The 20434-nt window shown below is 41.3% G+C and overlaps 1 protein-coding gene across 1 annotated transcript in view; it reads left to right on the top strand.

The window, feature by feature from the left end:
• Positions 1 to 20434, top strand: part of LOC109624858 (mucin-5AC-like) — a 48566-nt gene that overhangs the window by 23452 nt on the left and 4680 nt on the right. Inside the window, exons 31-43 of the mRNA XM_069531397.1 lie at positions 307 to 10653; positions 12067 to 12305; positions 13894 to 14065; positions 15906 to 16153; positions 16344 to 16527; positions 17524 to 17728; positions 18144 to 18316; positions 18405 to 18474; positions 18741 to 18862; positions 18952 to 18983; positions 19068 to 19233; positions 19678 to 19773; positions 20382 to 20422. Coding sequence (XP_069387498.1) covers positions 307 to 10653; positions 12067 to 12305; positions 13894 to 14065; positions 15906 to 16153; positions 16344 to 16527; positions 17524 to 17728; positions 18144 to 18316; positions 18405 to 18474; positions 18741 to 18862; positions 18952 to 18983; positions 19068 to 19233; positions 19678 to 19773; positions 20382 to 20422 — 12095 coding nt within the window. The remainder of the gene's footprint in view (positions 1 to 306; positions 10654 to 12066; positions 12306 to 13893; positions 14066 to 15905; positions 16154 to 16343; positions 16528 to 17523; positions 17729 to 18143; positions 18317 to 18404; positions 18475 to 18740; positions 18863 to 18951; positions 18984 to 19067; positions 19234 to 19677; positions 19774 to 20381; positions 20423 to 20434) is intronic.

Below are 20434 nucleotides of genomic sequence, written 5' to 3' on the forward strand. Positions count from 1 at the left end.
CTACACCAACAACAAAAGAAACTACAACCAAACCTGGAGAAACAACTACTTCAAAGGGAACAACAGTAACACCTGGGACAACCGAATCGCCTAAATCCACCACTGGTCCAGTGACAGCCTCTACCACAAGTGTTGCACAGACTACAACTACAGTTCCTGGTTCCACAACAGCAAGCCCAGAAACAACAGTTGTAACATCAGCACCAACTGTAAGTACCACTACCACTAAAGTACCTACACCAACAACAAAAGAAACTACAACCAAACCTGGAGAAACAACTACTTCAAAGGGAACAACAGTAACAGGTGAGACAACCGAATCGCCTAAATCCACCACTGGTCCAGTGACAGCCTCTACCACAAGTGTTGCACAGACTACAACTACAGTTCCTGGTTCCACAACAGCAAGCCCAGAAACAACAGTTGTAACATCAGCACCAACTGTAAGTACCACTACCACTAAAGTACCTACACCAACAACAAAAGAAACTACAACCAAACCTGGAGAAACAACTACTTCAAAGGGAACAACAGTAACACCTGGGACAACCGAATCGCCTAAATCCACCACTGGTCCAGTGACAGCCTCTACCACAAGTGTTGCACAGACTACAACTACAGTTCCTGGTTCCACAACAGCAAGCCCAGAAACAACAGTTGTTACATCAGCACCAACTGTAAGTACCACTACCACTAAAGTACCTACACCAACAACAAAAGAAACTACAACCAAACCTGGAGAAACAACTACTTCAAAGGGAACAACAGTAGCAGGTGAGACAACCGAATCGCCTAAATCCACCACTGGTCCAGTGACAGCCTCTACCACAAGTGTTGTACAGACTACAACTACAGTTCCTGGTTCCACAACAGCAAGCCCAGAAACAACAGTTGTAACATCAGCACCAACTGTAAGTACCACTACCACTAAAGTACCTACACCAACAACAAAAGAAACTACAACCAAACCTGGAGAAACAACTACTTCAAAGGGAACAACAGTAACACCTGGGACAACCGAATCGCCTAAATCCACCACTGGTCCAGTGACAGCCTCTACCACAAGTGTTGTACAGACTACAACTACAGTTCCTGGTTCCACAACAGCAAGCCCAGAAACAACAGTTGTAACATCAGCACCAACTGTAAGTACCACTACCACTAAAGTACCTACACCAACAACAAAAGAAACTACAACCAAACCTGGAGAAACAACTACTTCAAAGGGAACAACAGTAACACCTGGGACAACCGAATCGCCTAAATCCACCACTGGTCCAGTGACAGCCTCTACCACAAGTGTTGTACAGACTACAACTACAGTTCCTGGTTCCACAACAGCAAGCCCAGAAACAACAGTTGTAACATCAGCACCAACTGTAAGTACCACTACCACTAAAGTACCTACACCAACAACAAAAGAAACTACAACCAAACCTGGAGAAACAACTACTTCAAAGGGAACAACAGCAACAGGTGGGACAACCGAATCGCCTAAATCCACCACTGGTCCAGTGACAGCCTCTACCACAAGTGTTGTACAGACTACAACTACAGTTCCTGGTTCCACAACAGCAAGCCCAGAAACAACAGTTGTAACATCAGCACCAACTGTAAGTACCACTACCACTAAAGTACCTACACCAACAACAAAAGAAACTACAACCAAACCTGGAGAAACAACTACTTCAAAGGGAACAACAGTAACACCTGGGACAACCGAATCGCCTAAATCCACCACTGGTCCAGTGACAGCCTCTACCACAAGTGTTGCACAGACTACAACTACAGTTCCTGGTTCCACAACAGCAAGCCCAGAAACAACAGTTGTAACATCAGCACCAACTGTAAGTACCACTACCACTAAAGTACCTACACCAACAACAAAAGAAACTACAACCAAACCTGGAGAAACAACTACTTCAAAGGGAACAACAGTAACACCTGGGACAACCGAATCGCCTAAATCCACCACTGGTCCAGTGACAGCCTCTACCACAAGTGTTGCACAGACTACAACTACAGTTCCTGGTTCCACAACAGCAAGCCCAGAAACAACAGTTGTAACATCAGCACCAACTGTAAGTACCACTACCACTAAAGTACCTACACCAACAACAAAAGAAACTACAACCAAACCTGGAGAAACAACTACTTCAAAGGGAACAACAGTAACAGGTGAGACAACCGAATCGCCTAAATCCACCACTGGTCCAGTGACAGCCTCTACCACAAGTGTTGCACAGACTACAACTACAGTTCCTGGTTCCACAACAGCAAGCCCAGAAACAACAGTTGTAACATCAGCACCAACTGTAAGTACCACTACCACTAAAGTACCTACACCAACAACAAAAGAAACTACAACCAAACCTGGAGAAACAACTACTTCAAAGGGAACAACAGTAACACCTGGGACAACCGAATCGCCTAAATCCACCACTGGTCCAGTGACAGCCTCTACCACAAGTGTTGCACAGACTACAACTACAGTTCCTGGTTCCACAACAGCAAGCCCAGAAACAACAGTTGTTACATCAGCACCAACTGTAAGTACCACTACCACTAAAGTACCTACACCAACAACAAAAGAAACTACAACCAAACCTGGAGAAACAACTACTTCAAAGGGAACAACAGTAGCAGGTGAGACAACCGAATCGCCTAAATCCACCACTGGTCCAGTGACAGCCTCTACCACAAGTGTTGTACAGACTACAACTACAGTTCCTGGTTCCACAACAGCAAGCCCAGAAACAACAGTTGTAACATCAGCACCAACTGTAAGTACCACTACCACTAAAGTACCTACACCAACAACAAAAGAAACTACAACCAAACCTGGAGAAACAACTACTTCAAAGGGAACAACAGTAACACCTGGGACAACCGAATCGCCTAAATCCACCACTGGTCCAGTGACAGCCTCTACCACAAGTGTTGCACAGACTACAACTACAGTTCCTGGTTCCACAACAGCAAGCCCAGAAACAACAGTTGTAACATCAGCACCAACTGTAAGTACCACTACCACTAAAGTACCTACACCAACAACAAAAGAAACTACAACCAAACCTGGAGAAACAACTACTTCAAAGGGAACAACAGTAGCAGGTGAGACAACCGAATCGCCTAAATCCACCACTGGTCCAGTGACAGCCTCTACCACAAGTGTTGTACAGACTACAACTACAGTTCCTGGTTCCACAACAGCAAGCCCAGAAACAACAGTTGTAACATCAGCACCAACTGTAAGTACCACTACCACTAAAGTACCTACACCAACAACAAAAGAAACTACAACCAAACCTGGAGAAACAACTACTTCAAAGGGAACAACAGTAACACCTGGGACAACCGAATCGCCTAAATCCACCACTGGTCCAGTGACAGCCTCTACCACAAGTGTTGCACAGACTACAACTACAGTTCCTGGTTCCACAACAGCAAGCCCAGAAACAACAGTTGTTACATCAGCACCAACTGTAAGTACCACTACCACTAAAGTACCTACACCAACAACAAAAGAAACTACAACCAAACCTGGAGAAACAACTACTTCAAAGGGAACAACAGCAACAGGTGGGACAACCGAATCGCCTAAATCCACCACTGGTCCAGTGACAGCCTCTACCACAAGTGTTGTACAGACTACAACTACAGTTCCTGGTTCCACAACAGCAAGCCCAGAAACAACAGTTGTAACATCAGCACCAACTGTAAGTACCACTACCACTAAAGTACCTACACCAACAACAAAAGAAACTACAACCAAACCTGGAGAAACAACTACTTCAAAGGGAACAACAGTAACACCTGGGACAACCGAATCGCCTAAATCCACCACTGGTCCAGTGACAGCCTCTACCACAAGTGTTGCACAGACTACAACTACAGTTCCTGGTTCCACAACAGCAAGCCCAGAAACAACAGTTGTAACATCAGCACCAACTGTAAGTACCACTACCACTAAAGTACCTACACCAACAACAAAAGAAACTACAACCAAACCTGGAGAAACAACTACTTCAAAGGGAACAACAGTAACACCTGGGACAACCGAATCGCCTAAATCCACCACTGGTCCAGTGACAGCCTCTACCACAAGTGTTGCACAGACTACAACTACAGTTCCTGGTTCCACAACAGCAAGCCCAGAAACAACAGTTGTAACATCAGCACCAACTGTAAGTACCACTACCACTAAAGTACCTACACCAACAACAAAAGAAACTACAACCAAACCTGGAGAAACAACTACTTCAAAGGGAACAACAGTAACAGGTGAGACAACCGAATCGCCTAAATCCACCACTGGTCCAGTGACAGCCTCTACCACAAGTGTTGCACAGACTACAACTACAGTTCCTGGTTCCACAACAGCAAGCCCAGAAACAACAGTTGTAACATCAGCACCAACTGTAAGTACCACTACCACTAAAGTACCTACACCAACAACAAAAGAAACTACAACCAAACCTGGAGAAACAACTACTTCAAAGGGAACAACAGTAACACCTGGGACAACCGAATCGCCTAAATCCACCACTGGTCCAGTGACAGCCTCTACCACAAGTGTTGCACAGACTACAACTACAGTTCCTGGTTCCACAACAGCAAGCCCAGAAACAACAGTTGTTACATCAGCACCAACTGTAAGTACCACTACCACTAAAGTACCTACACCAACAACAAAAGAAACTACAACCAAACCTGGAGAAACAACTACTTCAAAGGGAACAACAGTAGCAGGTGAGACAACCGAATCGCCTAAATCCACCACTGGTCCAGTGACAGCCTCTACCACAAGTGTTGTACAGACTACAACTACAGTTCCTGGTTCCACAACAGCAAGCCCAGAAACAACAGTTGTAACATCAGCACCAACTGTAAGTACCACTACCACTAAAGTACCTACACCAACAACAAAAGAAACTACAACCAAACCTGGAGAAACAACTACTTCAAAGGGAACAACAGTAACACCTGGGACAACCGAATCGCCTAAATCCACCACTGGTCCAGTGACAGCCTCTACCACAAGTGTTGTACAGACTACAACTACAGTTCCTGGTTCCACAACAGCAAGCCCAGAAACAACAGTTGTAACATCAGCACCAACTGTAAGTACCACTACCACTAAAGTACCTACACCAACAACAAAAGAAACTACAACCAAACCTGGAGAAACAACTACTTCAAAGGGAACAACAGTAACACCTGGGACAACCGAATCGCCTAAATCCACCACTGGTCCAGTGACAGCCTCTACCACAAGTGTTGTACAGACTACAACTACAGTTCCTGGTTCCACAACAGCAAGCCCAGAAACAACAGTTGTAACATCAGCACCAACTGTAAGTACCACTACCACTAAAGTACCTACACCAACAACAAAAGAAACTACAACCAAACCTGGAGAAACAACTACTTCAAAGGGAACAACAGCAACAGGTGGGACAACCGAATCGCCTAAATCCACCACTGGTCCAGTGACAGCCTCTACCACAAGTGTTGTACAGACTACAACTACAGTTCCTGGTTCCACAACAGCAAGCCCAGAAACAACAGTTGTAACATCAGCACCAACTGTAAGTACCACTACCACTAAAGTACCTACACCAACAACAAAAGAAACTACAACCAAACCTGGAGAAACAACTACTTCAAAGGGAACAACAGTAACACCTGGGACAACCGAATCGCCTAAATCCACCACTGGTCCAGTGACAGCCTCTACCACAAGTGTTGCACAGACTACAACTACAGTTCCTGGTTCCACAACAGCAAGCCCAGAAACAACAGTTGTAACATCAGCACCAACTGTAAGTACCACTACCACTAAAGTACCTACACCAACAACAAAAGAAACTACAACCAAACCTGGAGAAACAACTACTTCAAAGGGAACAACAGTAACACCTGGGACAACCGAATCGCCTAAATCCACCACTGGTCCAGTGACAGCCTCTACCACAAGTGTTGCACAGACTACAACTACAGTTCCTGGTTCCACAACAGCAAGCCCAGAAACAACAGTTGTAACATCAGCACCAACTGTAAGTACCACTACCACTAAAGTACCTACACCAACAACAAAAGAAACTACAACCAAACCTGGAGAAACAACTACTTCAAAGGGAACAACAGTAACAGGTGAGACAACCGAATCGCCTAAATCCACCACTGGTCCAGTGACAGCCTCTACCACAAGTGTTGCACAGACTACAACTACAGTTCCTGGTTCCACAACAGCAAGCCCAGAAACAACAGTTGTAACATCAGCACCAACTGTAAGTACCACTACCACTAAAGTACCTACACCAACAACAAAAGAAACTACAACCAAACCTGGAGAAACAACTACTTCAAAGGGAACAACAGTAACACCTGGGACAACCGAATCGCCTAAATCCACCACTGGTCCAGTGACAGCCTCTACCACAAGTGTTGCACAGACTACAACTACAGTTCCTGGTTCCACAACAGCAAGCCCAGAAACAACAGTTGTTACATCAGCACCAACTGTAAGTACCACTACCACTAAAGTACCTACACCAACAACAAAAGAAACTACAACCAAACCTGGAGAAACAACTACTTCAAAGGGAACAACAGTAGCAGGTGAGACAACCGAATCGCCTAAATCCACCACTGGTCCAGTGACAGCCTCTACCACAAGTGTTGTACAGACTACAACTACAGTTCCTGGTTCCACAACAGCAAGCCCAGAAACAACAGTTGTAACATCAGCACCAACTGTAAGTACCACTACCACTAAAGTACCTACACCAACAACAAAAGAAACTACAACCAAACCTGGAGAAACAACTACTTCAAAGGGAACAACAGTAACACCTGGGACAACCGAATCGCCTAAATCCACCACTGGTCCAGTGACAGCCTCTACCACAAGTGTTGCACAGACTACAACTACAGTTCCTGGTTCCACAACAGCAAGCCCAGAAACAACAGTTGTAACATCAGCACCAACTGTAAGTACCACTACCACTAAAGTACCTACACCAACAACAAAAGAAACTACAACCAAACCTGGAGAAACAACTACTTCAAAGGGAACAACAGTAGCAGGTGAGACAACCGAATCGCCTAAATCCACCACTGGTCCAGTGACAGCCTCTACCACAAGTGTTGTACAGACTACAACTACAGTTCCTGGTTCCACAACAGCAAGCCCAGAAACAACAGTTGTAACATCAGCACCAACTGTAAGTACCACTACCACTAAAGTACCTACACCAACAACAAAAGAAACTACAACCAAACCTGGAGAAACAACTACTTCAAAGGGAACAACAGTAACACCTGGGACAACCGAATCGCCTAAATCCACCACTGGTCCAGTGACAGCCTCTACCACAAGTGTTGCACAGACTACAACTACAGTTCCTGGTTCCACAACAGCAAGCCCAGAAACAACAGTTGTTACATCAGCACCAACTGTAAGTACCACTACCACTAAAGTACCTACACCAACAACAAAAGAAACTACAACCAAACCTGGAGAAACAACTACTTCAAAGGGAACAACAGTAGCAGGTGAGACAACCGAATCGCCTAAATCCACCACTGGTCCAGTGACAGCCTCTACCACAAGTGTTGTACAGACTACAACTACAGTTCCTGGTTCCACAACAGCAAGCCCAGAAACAACAGTTGTAACATCAGCACCAACTGTAAGTACCACTACCACTAAAGTACCTACACCAACAACAAAAGAAACTACAACCAAACCTGGAGAAACAACTACTTCAAAGGGAACAACAGTAGCAGGTGAGACAACCGAATCGCCTAAATCCACCACTGGTCCAGTGACAGCCTCTACCACAAGTGTTGCACAGACTACAACTACAGTTCCTGGTTCCACAACAGCAAGCCCAGAAACAACAGTTGTAACATCAGCACCAACTGTAAGCACCACTACCACTAAAGTACCTACACCAACAACAAAAGAAACTACAACCAAACCTGGAGAAACAACTACTTCAAAGGGAACAACAGTAGCAGGTGAGACAACCGAATCGCCTAAATCCACCACTGGTCCAGTGACAGCCTCTACCACAAGTGTTGTACAGACTACAACTACAGTTCCTGGTTCCACAACAGCAAGCCCAGAAACAACAGTTGTAACATCAGCACCAACTGTAAGTACCACTACCACTAAAGTACCTACACCAACAACAAAAGAAACTACAACCAAACCTGGAGAAACAACTACTTCAAAGGGAACAACAGTAACACCTGGGACAACCGAATCGCCTAAATCCACCACTGGTCCAGTGACAGCCTCTACCACAAGTGTTGCACAGACTACAACTACAGTTCCTGGTTCCACAACAGCAAGCCCAGAAACAACAGTTGTAACATCAGCACCAACTGTAAGTACCACTACCACTAAAGTACCTACACCAACAACAAAAGAAACTACAACCAAACCTGGAGAAACAACTACTTCAAAGGGAACAACAGCAACAGGTGAGACAACCGAATCGCCTAAATCCACCACTGGTCCAGTGACAGCCTCTACCACAAGTGTTGTACAGACTACAACTACAGTTCCTGGTTCCACAACAGCAAGCCCAGAATCAACAGTTGTAACATCAGCACCAACTGTAAGTACCACTACCACTAAAGTACCTACACCAACAACAAAAGAAACTACAACCAAACCTGGAGAAACAACTACTTCAAAGGGAACAACAGTAGCAGGTGAGACAACCGAATCGCCTAAATCCACCACTGGTCCAGTGACAGCCTCTACCACAAGTGTTGCACAGACTACAACTACAGTTCCTGGTTCCACAACAGCAAGCCCAGAAACAACAGTTGTAACATCAGCACCAACTATAAGTACCACTACCACTAAAGTACCTACACCAACAACAAAAGAAACTACAACCAAACCTGGAGAAACAACTACTTCAAAGGGAACAACAGTAGCAGGTGAGACAACCGAATCGCCTAAATCCACCACTGGTCCAGTGACAGCCTCTACCACAAGTGTTGTACAGACTACAACTACAGTTCCTGGTTCCACAACAGCAAGCCCAGAATCAACAGTTGTAACATCAGCACCAACTGTAAGTACCACTACCACTAAAGTACCTACACCAACAACAAAAGAAACTACAACCAAACCTGGAGAAACAACTACTTCAAAGGGAACAACAGTAACACCTGGGACAACCGAATCGCCTAAATCCACCACTGGTCCAGTGACAGCCTCTACCACAAGTGTTGCACAGACTACAACTACAGTTCCTGGTTCCACAACAGCAAGCCCAGAAACAACAGTTGTTACATCAGCACCAACTGTAAGTACCACTACCACTAAAGTACCTACACCAACAACAAAAGAAACTACAACCAAACCTGGAGAAACAACTACTTCGAAGGGAACAACAGTAACACCTGGGACAACCGAATCGCCTAAATCCACCACTGGTCCAGTGACAGCCTCTACCACAAGTGTTGCACAGACTACAACTACAGTTCCTGGTTCCACAACAGCAAGCCCAGAAACAACAGTTGTAACATCAGCACCAACTGTAAGTACCACTACCACTAAAGTACCTACACCAACAACAAAAGAAACTACAACCAAACCTGGAGAAACAACTACTTCAAAGGGAACAACAGTAGCAGGTGAGACAACCGAATCGCCTAAATCCACCACTGGTCCAGTGACAGCCTCTACCACAAGTGTTGCACAGACTACAACTACAGTTCCTGGTTCCACAACAGCAAGCCCAGAAACAACAGTTGTAACATCAGCACCAACTATAAGTACCACTACCACTAAAGTACCTACACCAACAACAAAAGAAACTACAACCAAACCTGGAGAAACAACTACTTCAAAGGGAACAACAGTAGCAGGTGAGACAACCGAATCGCCTAAATCCACCACTGGTCCAGTGACAGCCTCTACCACAAGTGTTGTACAGACTACAACTACAGTTCCTGGTTCCACAACAGCAAGCCCAGAAACAACAGTTGTAACATCAGCACCAACTGTAAGTACCACTACCACTAAAGTACCGACACCAACAACAAAAGAAACTACAACCAAACCTGGAGAAACAACTACTTCAAAGGGAACAACAGTAACACCTGGGACAACCGAATCGCCTAAATCCACCACTGGTCCAGTGACAGCCTCTACCACAAGTGTTGCACAGACTACAACTACAGTTCCTGGTTCCACAACAGCAAGCCCAGAAACAACAGTTGTAACATCAGCACCAACTGTAAGTACCACTACCACTAAAGTACCTACACCAACAACAAAAGAAACTACAACCAAACCTGGAGAAACAACTACTTCAAAGGGAACAACAGTAACACCTGGGACAACCGAATCGCCTAAATCCACCACTGGTCCAGTGACAGCCTCTACCACAAGTGTTGTACAGACTACAACTACAGTTCCTGGTCCCACAACAGCATCTACAGTCAAAGCTACAACCACCATTACCCCAATAACACCGACACTTCCTTCCAGCACAACTGTTTACACAAGTGCTGCAACGACTGTCCGGCCAACAACTACAGTTGTTACCACTGCTTCGCTGTTCACCACAACTACAACAGCATGTTATTGCAGTGTCAATGGAACTATATATCATCCTGGTAGGTGAATCTCCTTGTTAAGTTTCATGCATGTTTTTTGTTTGGTCCAAATGCAATGGTCCTTTTTGCATTTGGTTTCTCATTATTGACTTCCATATATGGTCTCCATCCTACTATTTTTCAAATTACTTTGACATTCAATGGTCTTACATTTAGTGCACGATCATTTGTACAATTTTCAACAGAAACAGAGTTTTAATCTAATTTAGATTCATTCCTCCAAAAATGCAGGGTTTTGAAAAGTTTTCTAGTCAAAATGCTTTAAGCGTGGTTTTTAAAGAACATTAACATTTTGTTCATATAATCCATGCTCTACTCTAATCAACTAAAGATGCAGGTTTTGATTGCATTTCATATAAATTCTATTTTCATCCAAAGATTTAGTTTCCACAAACGGCACCTTGTGATTCATTTAAGTAAAAGCAACATAGCCTACAGGGGACATTGCCAACACACATCAACAACCATTAAGGTGATCAAACTTTGCAATGCAAAATGATTCAGAGATCTTTTTATCTTCTAATTAAAGCCACACATATAGGAATATTCACAAAACAATCATTTTCACTCTCAAGTTTTTAAGCTTTATATGTTGCATTTTAGCTGCACAAAAGCTGATCCTTTATATAATAAAAAAAACCATAATGAAGCTGCTTAGGTTAATGTGGCTGCCTCGACACATGGGACAAAGGCTGAATTCCAAGTTTTTGTTAACCTTCCAGCTCTGAAATTGATCCATAAACATTAAAGGTGTATTAAGGTGGCTTCAGTTAAAAGCGGTACACTCAAGAACACAGACCATCTGCAAAATAATAGAATACTCTTGAGTGTTCAGTTTGACATTGTTAAGAATATATAAAGGACAGTACAATACTATTGGGATGGGGAGAAGCACTGAATCTCATATTCCATCTAATTGAAAAAGCTGCTTTCTCGCAAGGCAGTGTCTTTAATATAGCAAAATAGCAAACTTACAATTTAACAATTGAAATGAATCTGTGAAGATCTGCTAAGTCAACAGTGATTATACATACTGATGTTACTTTCCTGTCCATTTTGGGAAGACAAGTGATTCATTTGTCGCATCAGCTGCAGTGTCCAATCAGTAAAAAAGAGTTCCAATTAAGGGTTGTGTATGTATGGTAAAAGACTTTCTGTGAAGGTAGGTCTGGTGTCTCTACACAGATAGATACTGTATTAATACATTCATAGTTAATTAATAAATTATACATATCTGAGAATCCTAGTAAATCATTCCTGACTAACTCTGAAGTAGCCAATGAGCATAATCGTTGGTTAGTACTACATTACATCATGAAGTAGTACATGATACTCTTTATAAACAGATTTGTTAATGACACAGTACTCCTTTCATTTTGTTCACTAAATGTTTATCTGCACTCTTTTTTACAGGTGACTTGGTGTACAATGTCACAGATGGCAGTGAGTGGTGTTATTTCATATATTGTAATGCAACTTGTAAAATAGAAACAACTTCCATGCCATGTCACACAACCACAACCACAACTGCAGTGTTTAGCACCACAACGGCCCCACTTTCAACGTCAACTATTTCTACCTTTACTACCACTCCATCAACAACTCCATCTACAACTACCTTGGATTGCACTGATGTGCATCCAGCAAGACAGGTATGATATTTAGAAAATCTGCATTTTGTTCATCATTGTATAATGACATTTAACCAGTTGCTGCTTTGTGAGCAGAACGATGAGGACTTTTCTGTCAAACTTAGGAGTCTGCAGGCTCTGTTTTGATGTCGGTGCACAGCACTAAATGTAGCAAAACAAACTGGCATTTGTCCTGTTGCACCCTGAGCTTATTTCCTCAATGTGCCATTTTCATATCTTGGTGATTCACCAAGTGGCCAAGGGGAGTAGAAGTGTGGTAGAGGGTGAGAAAATGTTAAATCAACATAAACCTGACTTTTAAATCATAGAAACCTCTGTGCTTATACACACCTCAAACCTCGATGCAAACCAACACTTTGAAAACAGTCCACACATAAGGGCTGTAATTGATCATAGCTGTGTCAGTCAAATCTGATTTTGCTTATTCAATTGCATTATTCAAAGAATTGCTCTTTTTCTACATCGATTAACAAGCCATCAAAGTAAGCAATTAAAGTTTTGTTGAACTGCCAGGTTTTTGAATGGGGTTCAGCGGGATGTTCCTTGTAACAGCAAAATACACATAATATAGTAAAAAAACAATCTATCCTTCAGAGCTAATGCATTCAAACTATGCTAATAACAGTTTGGAAAAATGTGCAGCGTTTCTGTCAGCATTAGATCAAACAGAAGCCAACAGAGCCTATAAATCTCATTACTCCCTCAGACTCACCCTGAGATTAGGTCTGCAGCTGCTTTTACCCGTCATAGACTTGGCTGAGCAGCAGGCTGACTTGACACAGTGGAATAATTTTACTCCACACAGAAGCATTAGAGAGAGCCCTACGATAAAAGCTTTGTCTTAGCTAAATATTATTTTATTGTCATTTTAGGTTAAAATATGTCTTCATGTTGAAAAGGTGGCCCTTGATGATACAATACAAAAATAACAGATAATTCTCTCAAATGCATTAAAGGTTCAGTGTGTAGAATTTAGTGACATCTAGTGGTGAATTTGCAGCTGAACACCCCCTCACCTCACCCTCCCTCATTAAAACTAAAAAGGTATTTTAGTTTGTCCAGTTTGGACTACTTGGCAGCCCCCGTAAAGAGGAACCACTCCTGATGTAAATATTGTAAGTATTTAAATATAAAAGACCTATTCTAGGGCAAAGAAAATCTCAATTTGTACAATGTAGTCGATTACACACTAGTGTAAACATCACTAGGATTAATTTATATTCAATTTCGGCCAATAAATCCTTTTCACCTAAATCTTACACAATGGACCTTTAAAACCAAAGTAGCAAGCCTGTTTTTTTAAATTGTATGTATAAATATTTGTGTTAAAATGTAAGGGAGTAAAAGTAATAAGTTGTCAAAAAAATAAATACTGAAGTAAAGCACAGATACCTGAAAAATCTACTCGTAATGTAATTAAGTATTTGTACTTTGTAACTTCCCAACTCTGCCTATAATGTATGATGTATTTTAAGATCACAAAACTAGGATCCTGTATCTTGATAAATCTGATGAATTACACTCAACTGTTGAATACACACATGCTTTACTAGCATGTATGACTTACTGCCTCTTAATCTCTATCTAGAATGGAGATACCTGGGATGCTGGCAACTGCACCACAGCTGAATGCATTAATGGTGTAGTGACAAAGAAGCGTACTGAGTGTGCCACAGTACAACAACCCATCTGTGCTAATGGACGCAAAGCCGTTAAAATTTATGACAAAGATGGTTGCTGCTTCCACTACGAATGTGAATGTAAGTTGAAAACATAGCCTTCCAATACAGGTTGTCTCTTTTAACTATTACATGCAGCAAAAAACCTTGTGGGCACAGAACAGTAAAATATGCGTACTAAGAAAGGTTTGATTTGAAGCCTTGATACCACAGTCGGCATGTTCTCGCCAGCTAATTTACGAAAAGTCACTTTATGGTTCACACATCTGTGTGGCTGCAAGACTCAATGTGGTGGGTGTATTATAAGGAGTGGATACTAAACTTGGATAGGGACCACTGACATGAATGAAAATTGGCTCATCTGGCCCATAAGCCAGAATGTTCACATGTTTCACAATTTGCCTCAATGTTGTGCAACCTATTGCATTTTGAACTGTTTTAACAACTCAATCTGACCTTTGTTGGCTCGGGAGTTACTATGATTGAAATATTGACAAAATGCGTATTAATCGTGTGTTCCTGAATTGTTCAGTAACAAACTGAGCTGAGATCAAACCACAGAATATTGACAGGCCTTTTTGCTTGGTAAATTATTAGCTGGTAGATGCACTAACTAGGTTTGTTACAAAAAACTGAGTCTCTAGCATCATTAGCAGTGAAGTTTAGGTGGTGCAGATTAATATAGCGCCATCTTAAGTTTTACAGTGGTAAATGCTGCTCCACCAATGAATGGTGTTAGACTTTACTTTTTCACTGTAATGTGAATACAACATAGTACTTTAATTGGGTCTGTGTGAACCCCTGTGAGGACGTTTTCCTGTTTACATTTCAGGGCAAATGCACAAATGATGAACTTGTAGTGCAATCAGTGCACACGGACCTGATGACCAAGTTAACTTCACACAGACCCACACAGCCCTCTATTTAAGCCCTCAAATATTCATGAAAAATATAGTCTTTAGCCAACATCTTATACATTAGAAAGAAGTAAACAACTTGGATTTTATATTGATGGTCAAGTTCAACTTCTCTTCATCCACAATTTGTTTGTATCACGGAGAAGTACCTGAAAACCCTTCTCAAGCAAAAGTGTTGTTAATTACAAGAAGATTTATTCTTTGGTAATCAGGTAATCATCATAACTTAATAATGTGAACTCTGATTTACTCTGTGACAACCTCAACCTTACATGCAGCAAAAGCAAATTAAATGGTAAATGGTTTGTATTTATACAGAGCTTTTCTAGTCTTTCATGAACGCTCAAAGCGCTTTACATTTCAGTTTGCCATTCACCCATTTACACACAAATTCATACAGTGCATCTATTAGCAGCACTTTTCTTTTCTATGACGGACAATTCGGGGTTCAGCATCTTGCCCAAGGACACTTCGGCATGTAGATGGGGATGACTGGTATTGAACTGCCAACCTCCTGTTTGGAGGACGATTTAAATTAAAAAGATACTCCAAAATTATAAATAAATGGAAAGTTACATTTTTGCTGTGTACATTTCATAGTTTCCACCCCTGATAATAACTAATAATTGTGTTCATTTATAATAGTCACCACAAACTTCCATTGGGGTGATGTAAACCTTGTTTGAACAGATCTTCAGAGGCCCATATGATCTCTGCAAAAACAGATACTTCCAATATATATATATATATATTTTTTATTTTGTCGAAACATTTGGTTTAGACTTGATATTGTCACATTGTGATACACATCAAAGGTTTCTGATTTTGGGCTTTAGAAGGACAACCCACTAATTATCAAATTAGCTTCAGCAGAGCTAATCACTAATGTAACTAAACATAAGTTGTTCTGCAGTAAACACACAGCTAATAAACACAGCAGTCTTATGATTTTTCCTGTTACTGTTCTTACATATAACTTCCATACATGGCTCTTCTCCCTGCAGGTGTGTGCAGTGTCTGGAGTGGAACACACTACAAGACATTTGATGGACAAACCTTCGATTTCAACCAGAACTGCACTTACTACCTGGTCAAAGAGATCAAAAATAAATATAACCTGACGATTATAGTGAACAATTATGCCTGTAACCCTTCAGAGGACACATTCTGCCGACAGGATCTCATTGTCATATACCAATCCTACAAGGTTGTCTTCACGCAAATTAAGACTTCAGAATCTACAGTTAATAAGGTAAGCAACAATTGTCATTGTCATTTGTTATTTTAGTAGCAGTATCTCACCTTATCAATTATTTTCAGAGCTGGGACTGTTCTGGTGCTCAATCTGTCAGTGGTGTGACACATGGTTCAGTTGGAATAAGAAATAATGGTGTGCTTGGTTCAAAGTCCTTAGTAAATTGTTTTGTCTTTTTGTCCAACAGGTGTATTTGAATGAGAAACAAATCTATCCTGCCTACAGCAACGGTGACCTGTTCTTCACTAGCACAGATATGGTGGTCACATTGGAGATACCAGGGATCAGCACAGAAGTGGTCTACAGGGGCTCCTCATTCACCATTGAGCTTGCCTATTCCCTCTTTAATGGGAACACTGAGGGACAGTGTGGTGAGTTACAACAACACATGACCCCTGATCCTACCTAACATATTCAGTGACCTTGTGTATGAGAAATCATGGGGTAAAAGAACTTAAAAATATTCAATGGCACTTAAAACCAGAGGGCACCTGAAAGTGATGCCCTGTTGTGCCAACTAATGCTGCATTGTCACTGTGGGACTACATTTAAGATAGGACACCAAGTAACACTTCTGAAACTGAAAATATGTGAGGTACAGAAAGTTTGATAGTCAAGAGAAACAGTCTATATGATGAGGGGTTGAGTATCCTTTAGTTGAGCTCTTCAGTCATCAAACAAGAGCTTTTTCATATTCTTATTTCTTTTCCTATAACTCTACTCTAAGTTACTTCCTTCTTTGAGGGTTTCTTGCACGTGTTTCCAGTCATATTCATCAGACTTGCTTAAATGCATAAAAATATAATTTTAGTCTGATAAGTGCCACCAGTTCATGTGCATATTCAGATTTGAGGGTTAAAAAAATTAACAGAATAAATATAAGGCTATCTGATCTGTTCTGTTTGAAACCAAGTTTAATTTTCTCAAATGGTTCAAAATGGTATCGTATGCAAATCAGGTTTAGTAACACGTTTAGCAACAATGTGGTTGTTTGAAGACAACTTTGCTGTTTTGAAGCGTTCTCAACAAGCATTGATGATATACTTGTCTTTCTAAAGCAAAGTTTTCTATGAGCATCATGAGAGGCTGTCAAGATGACAACACTCATGGAGATATATGACAATATCAAAGCCTGTGAGAAGTGATCTTACACTCTATGAGGATGATACTGAGGCTGCTGTTGATAATATATTGTATTAGTTGCAGTGTCAAAATATCTAAGCAAAGTAAATTGGTACCACATGATTATGATAATTTTGATAGTACTATTTCAAATACAGTACTAGAAAAATGGTGATTGCCACAATTAGTTGGTGCAACTACATGTTGCGATTGCTGGGAATTCATCCTGCCTGCTCTCCTTGCAGGGACATGTGACAACTCCAAGAACAACGACTGCCGTTCCCCCAACGGTCAAGTGGAAAGCTGCTCAGACTCTGCAAAACAGTGGCATTTCCCAGACAAAGATTGTATCTCCACCCCTACTACTATTCTACCACCTCTGACCTCAACACCACAGACAACAACACAGCCTTTTTGCGATTCCACCATCTGTGATATCATAAAATCCAGGTAAGGGAAATAGAAGTGGAAGTTAAGGGTATCTGAGTGTATGTATGAATAAAATCGAGATAGACAACACTGAAATAAGTGAATACATCTGTGATCACTGCAACAAAAAGACATATGATTTCCAATCAAGACTATGTGTAAGAATAAAGTAATAAAAAAACTGAGACCACAGCTTCTTCAATCATTGCATTGGTTGAGAGACTGAAACACACCACAGAACTGAATCACACAGCTGTAATGCTTAACAACTAAAGCAGTAGTTGCAAAAAACCCAAACATTTTGAAAACATCAGTGTTTATAGCAGGTTCTTGGCATTACATCTTATAGATGATGTTATTCTGGACATGTGGCAAAGGCAAAATCATCGAATTGACCTCTCCTGTAATACTATTCTGTCTTGTATTTCCCCTCTAGTGTATTTGATCGATGCCACTCAGTCATACCGCCAGGAGAATATGTGAAAACCTGTATCGCTGACACTTGTAAATATGGAAATAAGTCCTGCACCAGCCTGGAGTCCTACGCTGCTGAGTGCTCTACTGCAGGAGTCTGTATCAACTGGAGGAATGCCACCAATGGACAGTGTGGTGAGATAAATAATCAAGAGTGTACAGTTCTACCATTGCTATGTGGAGTTTTTGAAAATGTGTCTGTGAGCATGTTCTCATTTTACAGAGCACAAGTGTCCAAGCAACCAAGTGTACAAAGCTTGTGGCCCCAAAGTGGAGTCAACATGTCAAGAAAAGTAAAGTATACTGTACATCTACGCTACATTTTATTGAGTCTGAACATTTACGCAGCGCTCACTGGATTCACTTGCTCAAATGTGTGAGCTGGCTGCCTGAAAAACCATTGACTTTTGTGATCAAATAGATTCTGATATATAAGTGAAATGTTGTTGAAATGAAACCCTTCACGGATAGAAACCTTCCACTCCCAGAGCCTTGTGTGACAATCTTTAAAAACATTTCACGACACTGTAATAACTGGTATTTCCCTTTCTGACATCAGATACAATCTGAAGTTTAACGCCAGTAAGACGGGATCCGCCAACAACTCTCAGGAGGGTTGTTTCTGTACTGATGACACCACACTGTTCAACACAGTCCATGACATATGTACTGCTTACTGCGGTAAGGGGAGATACAAAACTCTGAGTGAAGGACTTTTCACGAAATCATTAGCTGTTATACTTATAAATTCACAAACGTTTGAATTTCAGATTGTGTTGGACCTGATGGAAAACCCAGACTGGTGAGAACTCTGCCTAAAACAGACATTCATGTGCTTTAAAAAACAAGAACTGTGAGAATGAACTGGCCTCTTTCTCTCACTCAGCCTGAGGAACAATGGACAGTCAACTGCACAAACTGTAAGTGCGACAAAGATACCATGGGCATCCTGTGTGTTCCTGTTGATTGCTCGTCAGAACCCACGCCCACCTGCAAACCAAATTACAAGCTGGTCACCACTAAGGAGGGCTGCTGCAACAAATCGTCATGTGGTAAGTGTCAAAGAACTAGATGTGATTCTGTCACTTAGTTCATAACCTCAACACAACAGAAATTCAAGCAGACATCATGTTCATGTTTCAAAGCTCTGCATGGCAATGTTCATGGAAGTAATGAATAATAAGGAATAGCTTTCAAAAACATAACTTGTTACATAACATGTTAAACACTGTGCTTTTAAAACTGGTCAGCAATGATGTAGAGACTTAAAGAGCCCCTCTCTCATTAGCATCACTGAAAAGCCCATGAGCAAGGTATTACTGCTCCAGTGAAATCAGATGTGTGTGAATGTGGGGATCTGTGTAAGTGTTTGCAGGGTCTTTCGGACAAAGAGAGCCTGGGCAAACTTTCCTGCTTACTTTTGGTGAATCACCTAATAATGAAGAACTGCTGTTATGGTTAAAATCTCTATGTCAACATGCTTTTGTCTGTAACAGAATGTGATAAGACGCTGTGTCCTGCTCCCATGAATTGCTCGCTTGGCTTCGAACGCCAAGTCACTGAAGACGAATGCTGCGATTCCTACAAGTGTGGTATGTGACTCTATTTCAACACAAAGTAATGCTGGTGCATAATATGTCATGCAGAATAAAATAAACATACTGCATGCTATGAGCTCATAATAGGTTTGCTGGAACAAAATGCCGTAGAAACTGAAACATAAAGAAACAAATATATTTAAACTGGTATCTAGCATTACATTATATTACACTATGTTTGCAAGCAGCAAAAAGGAAAGAAAAGTTTAAATATTATTTGGTTTCTCAGGATGAAATATATACAACATATATTTCCTCCCGGTGTAATCCAGTTCTTTAAAAACTAAAGTATCCTACTGAAGGCTTCACATTTCTCATCAAGATTTTGCTTATGTGGATTCTCTTGCTTGAGAATATTGAAGACTTGTAGTCCACTATTAGGAAATATAACACGTAACACTGTATTTCACTGATATCATATATCATATATCTCATTAAAACAAACAATTTTTAAATCATTTAAAATTGTTTTTTTAAGTCAAGTCGTGGTCTTGTGTGTGTTTGTGTGTCATAAGATAATGATATGATTAGAAATGCAGCGTAAGTACAGTCCAGTTTCCACATATCTGCTTTACTAATCTAATACTTACTTGTCTCTACAGTTCCTAAAGGTGTATGCATCTACAACATGACTGAGTACAAGGTATGCACACTT

The sequence above is a fragment of the Paralichthys olivaceus genome, chromosome 1 (genome assembly GCF_024713975.1).
Source record: "Paralichthys olivaceus isolate ysfri-2021 chromosome 1, ASM2471397v2, whole genome shotgun sequence".
Lineage (NCBI taxonomy): Eukaryota > Metazoa > Chordata > Actinopteri > Pleuronectiformes > Paralichthyidae > Paralichthys > Paralichthys olivaceus.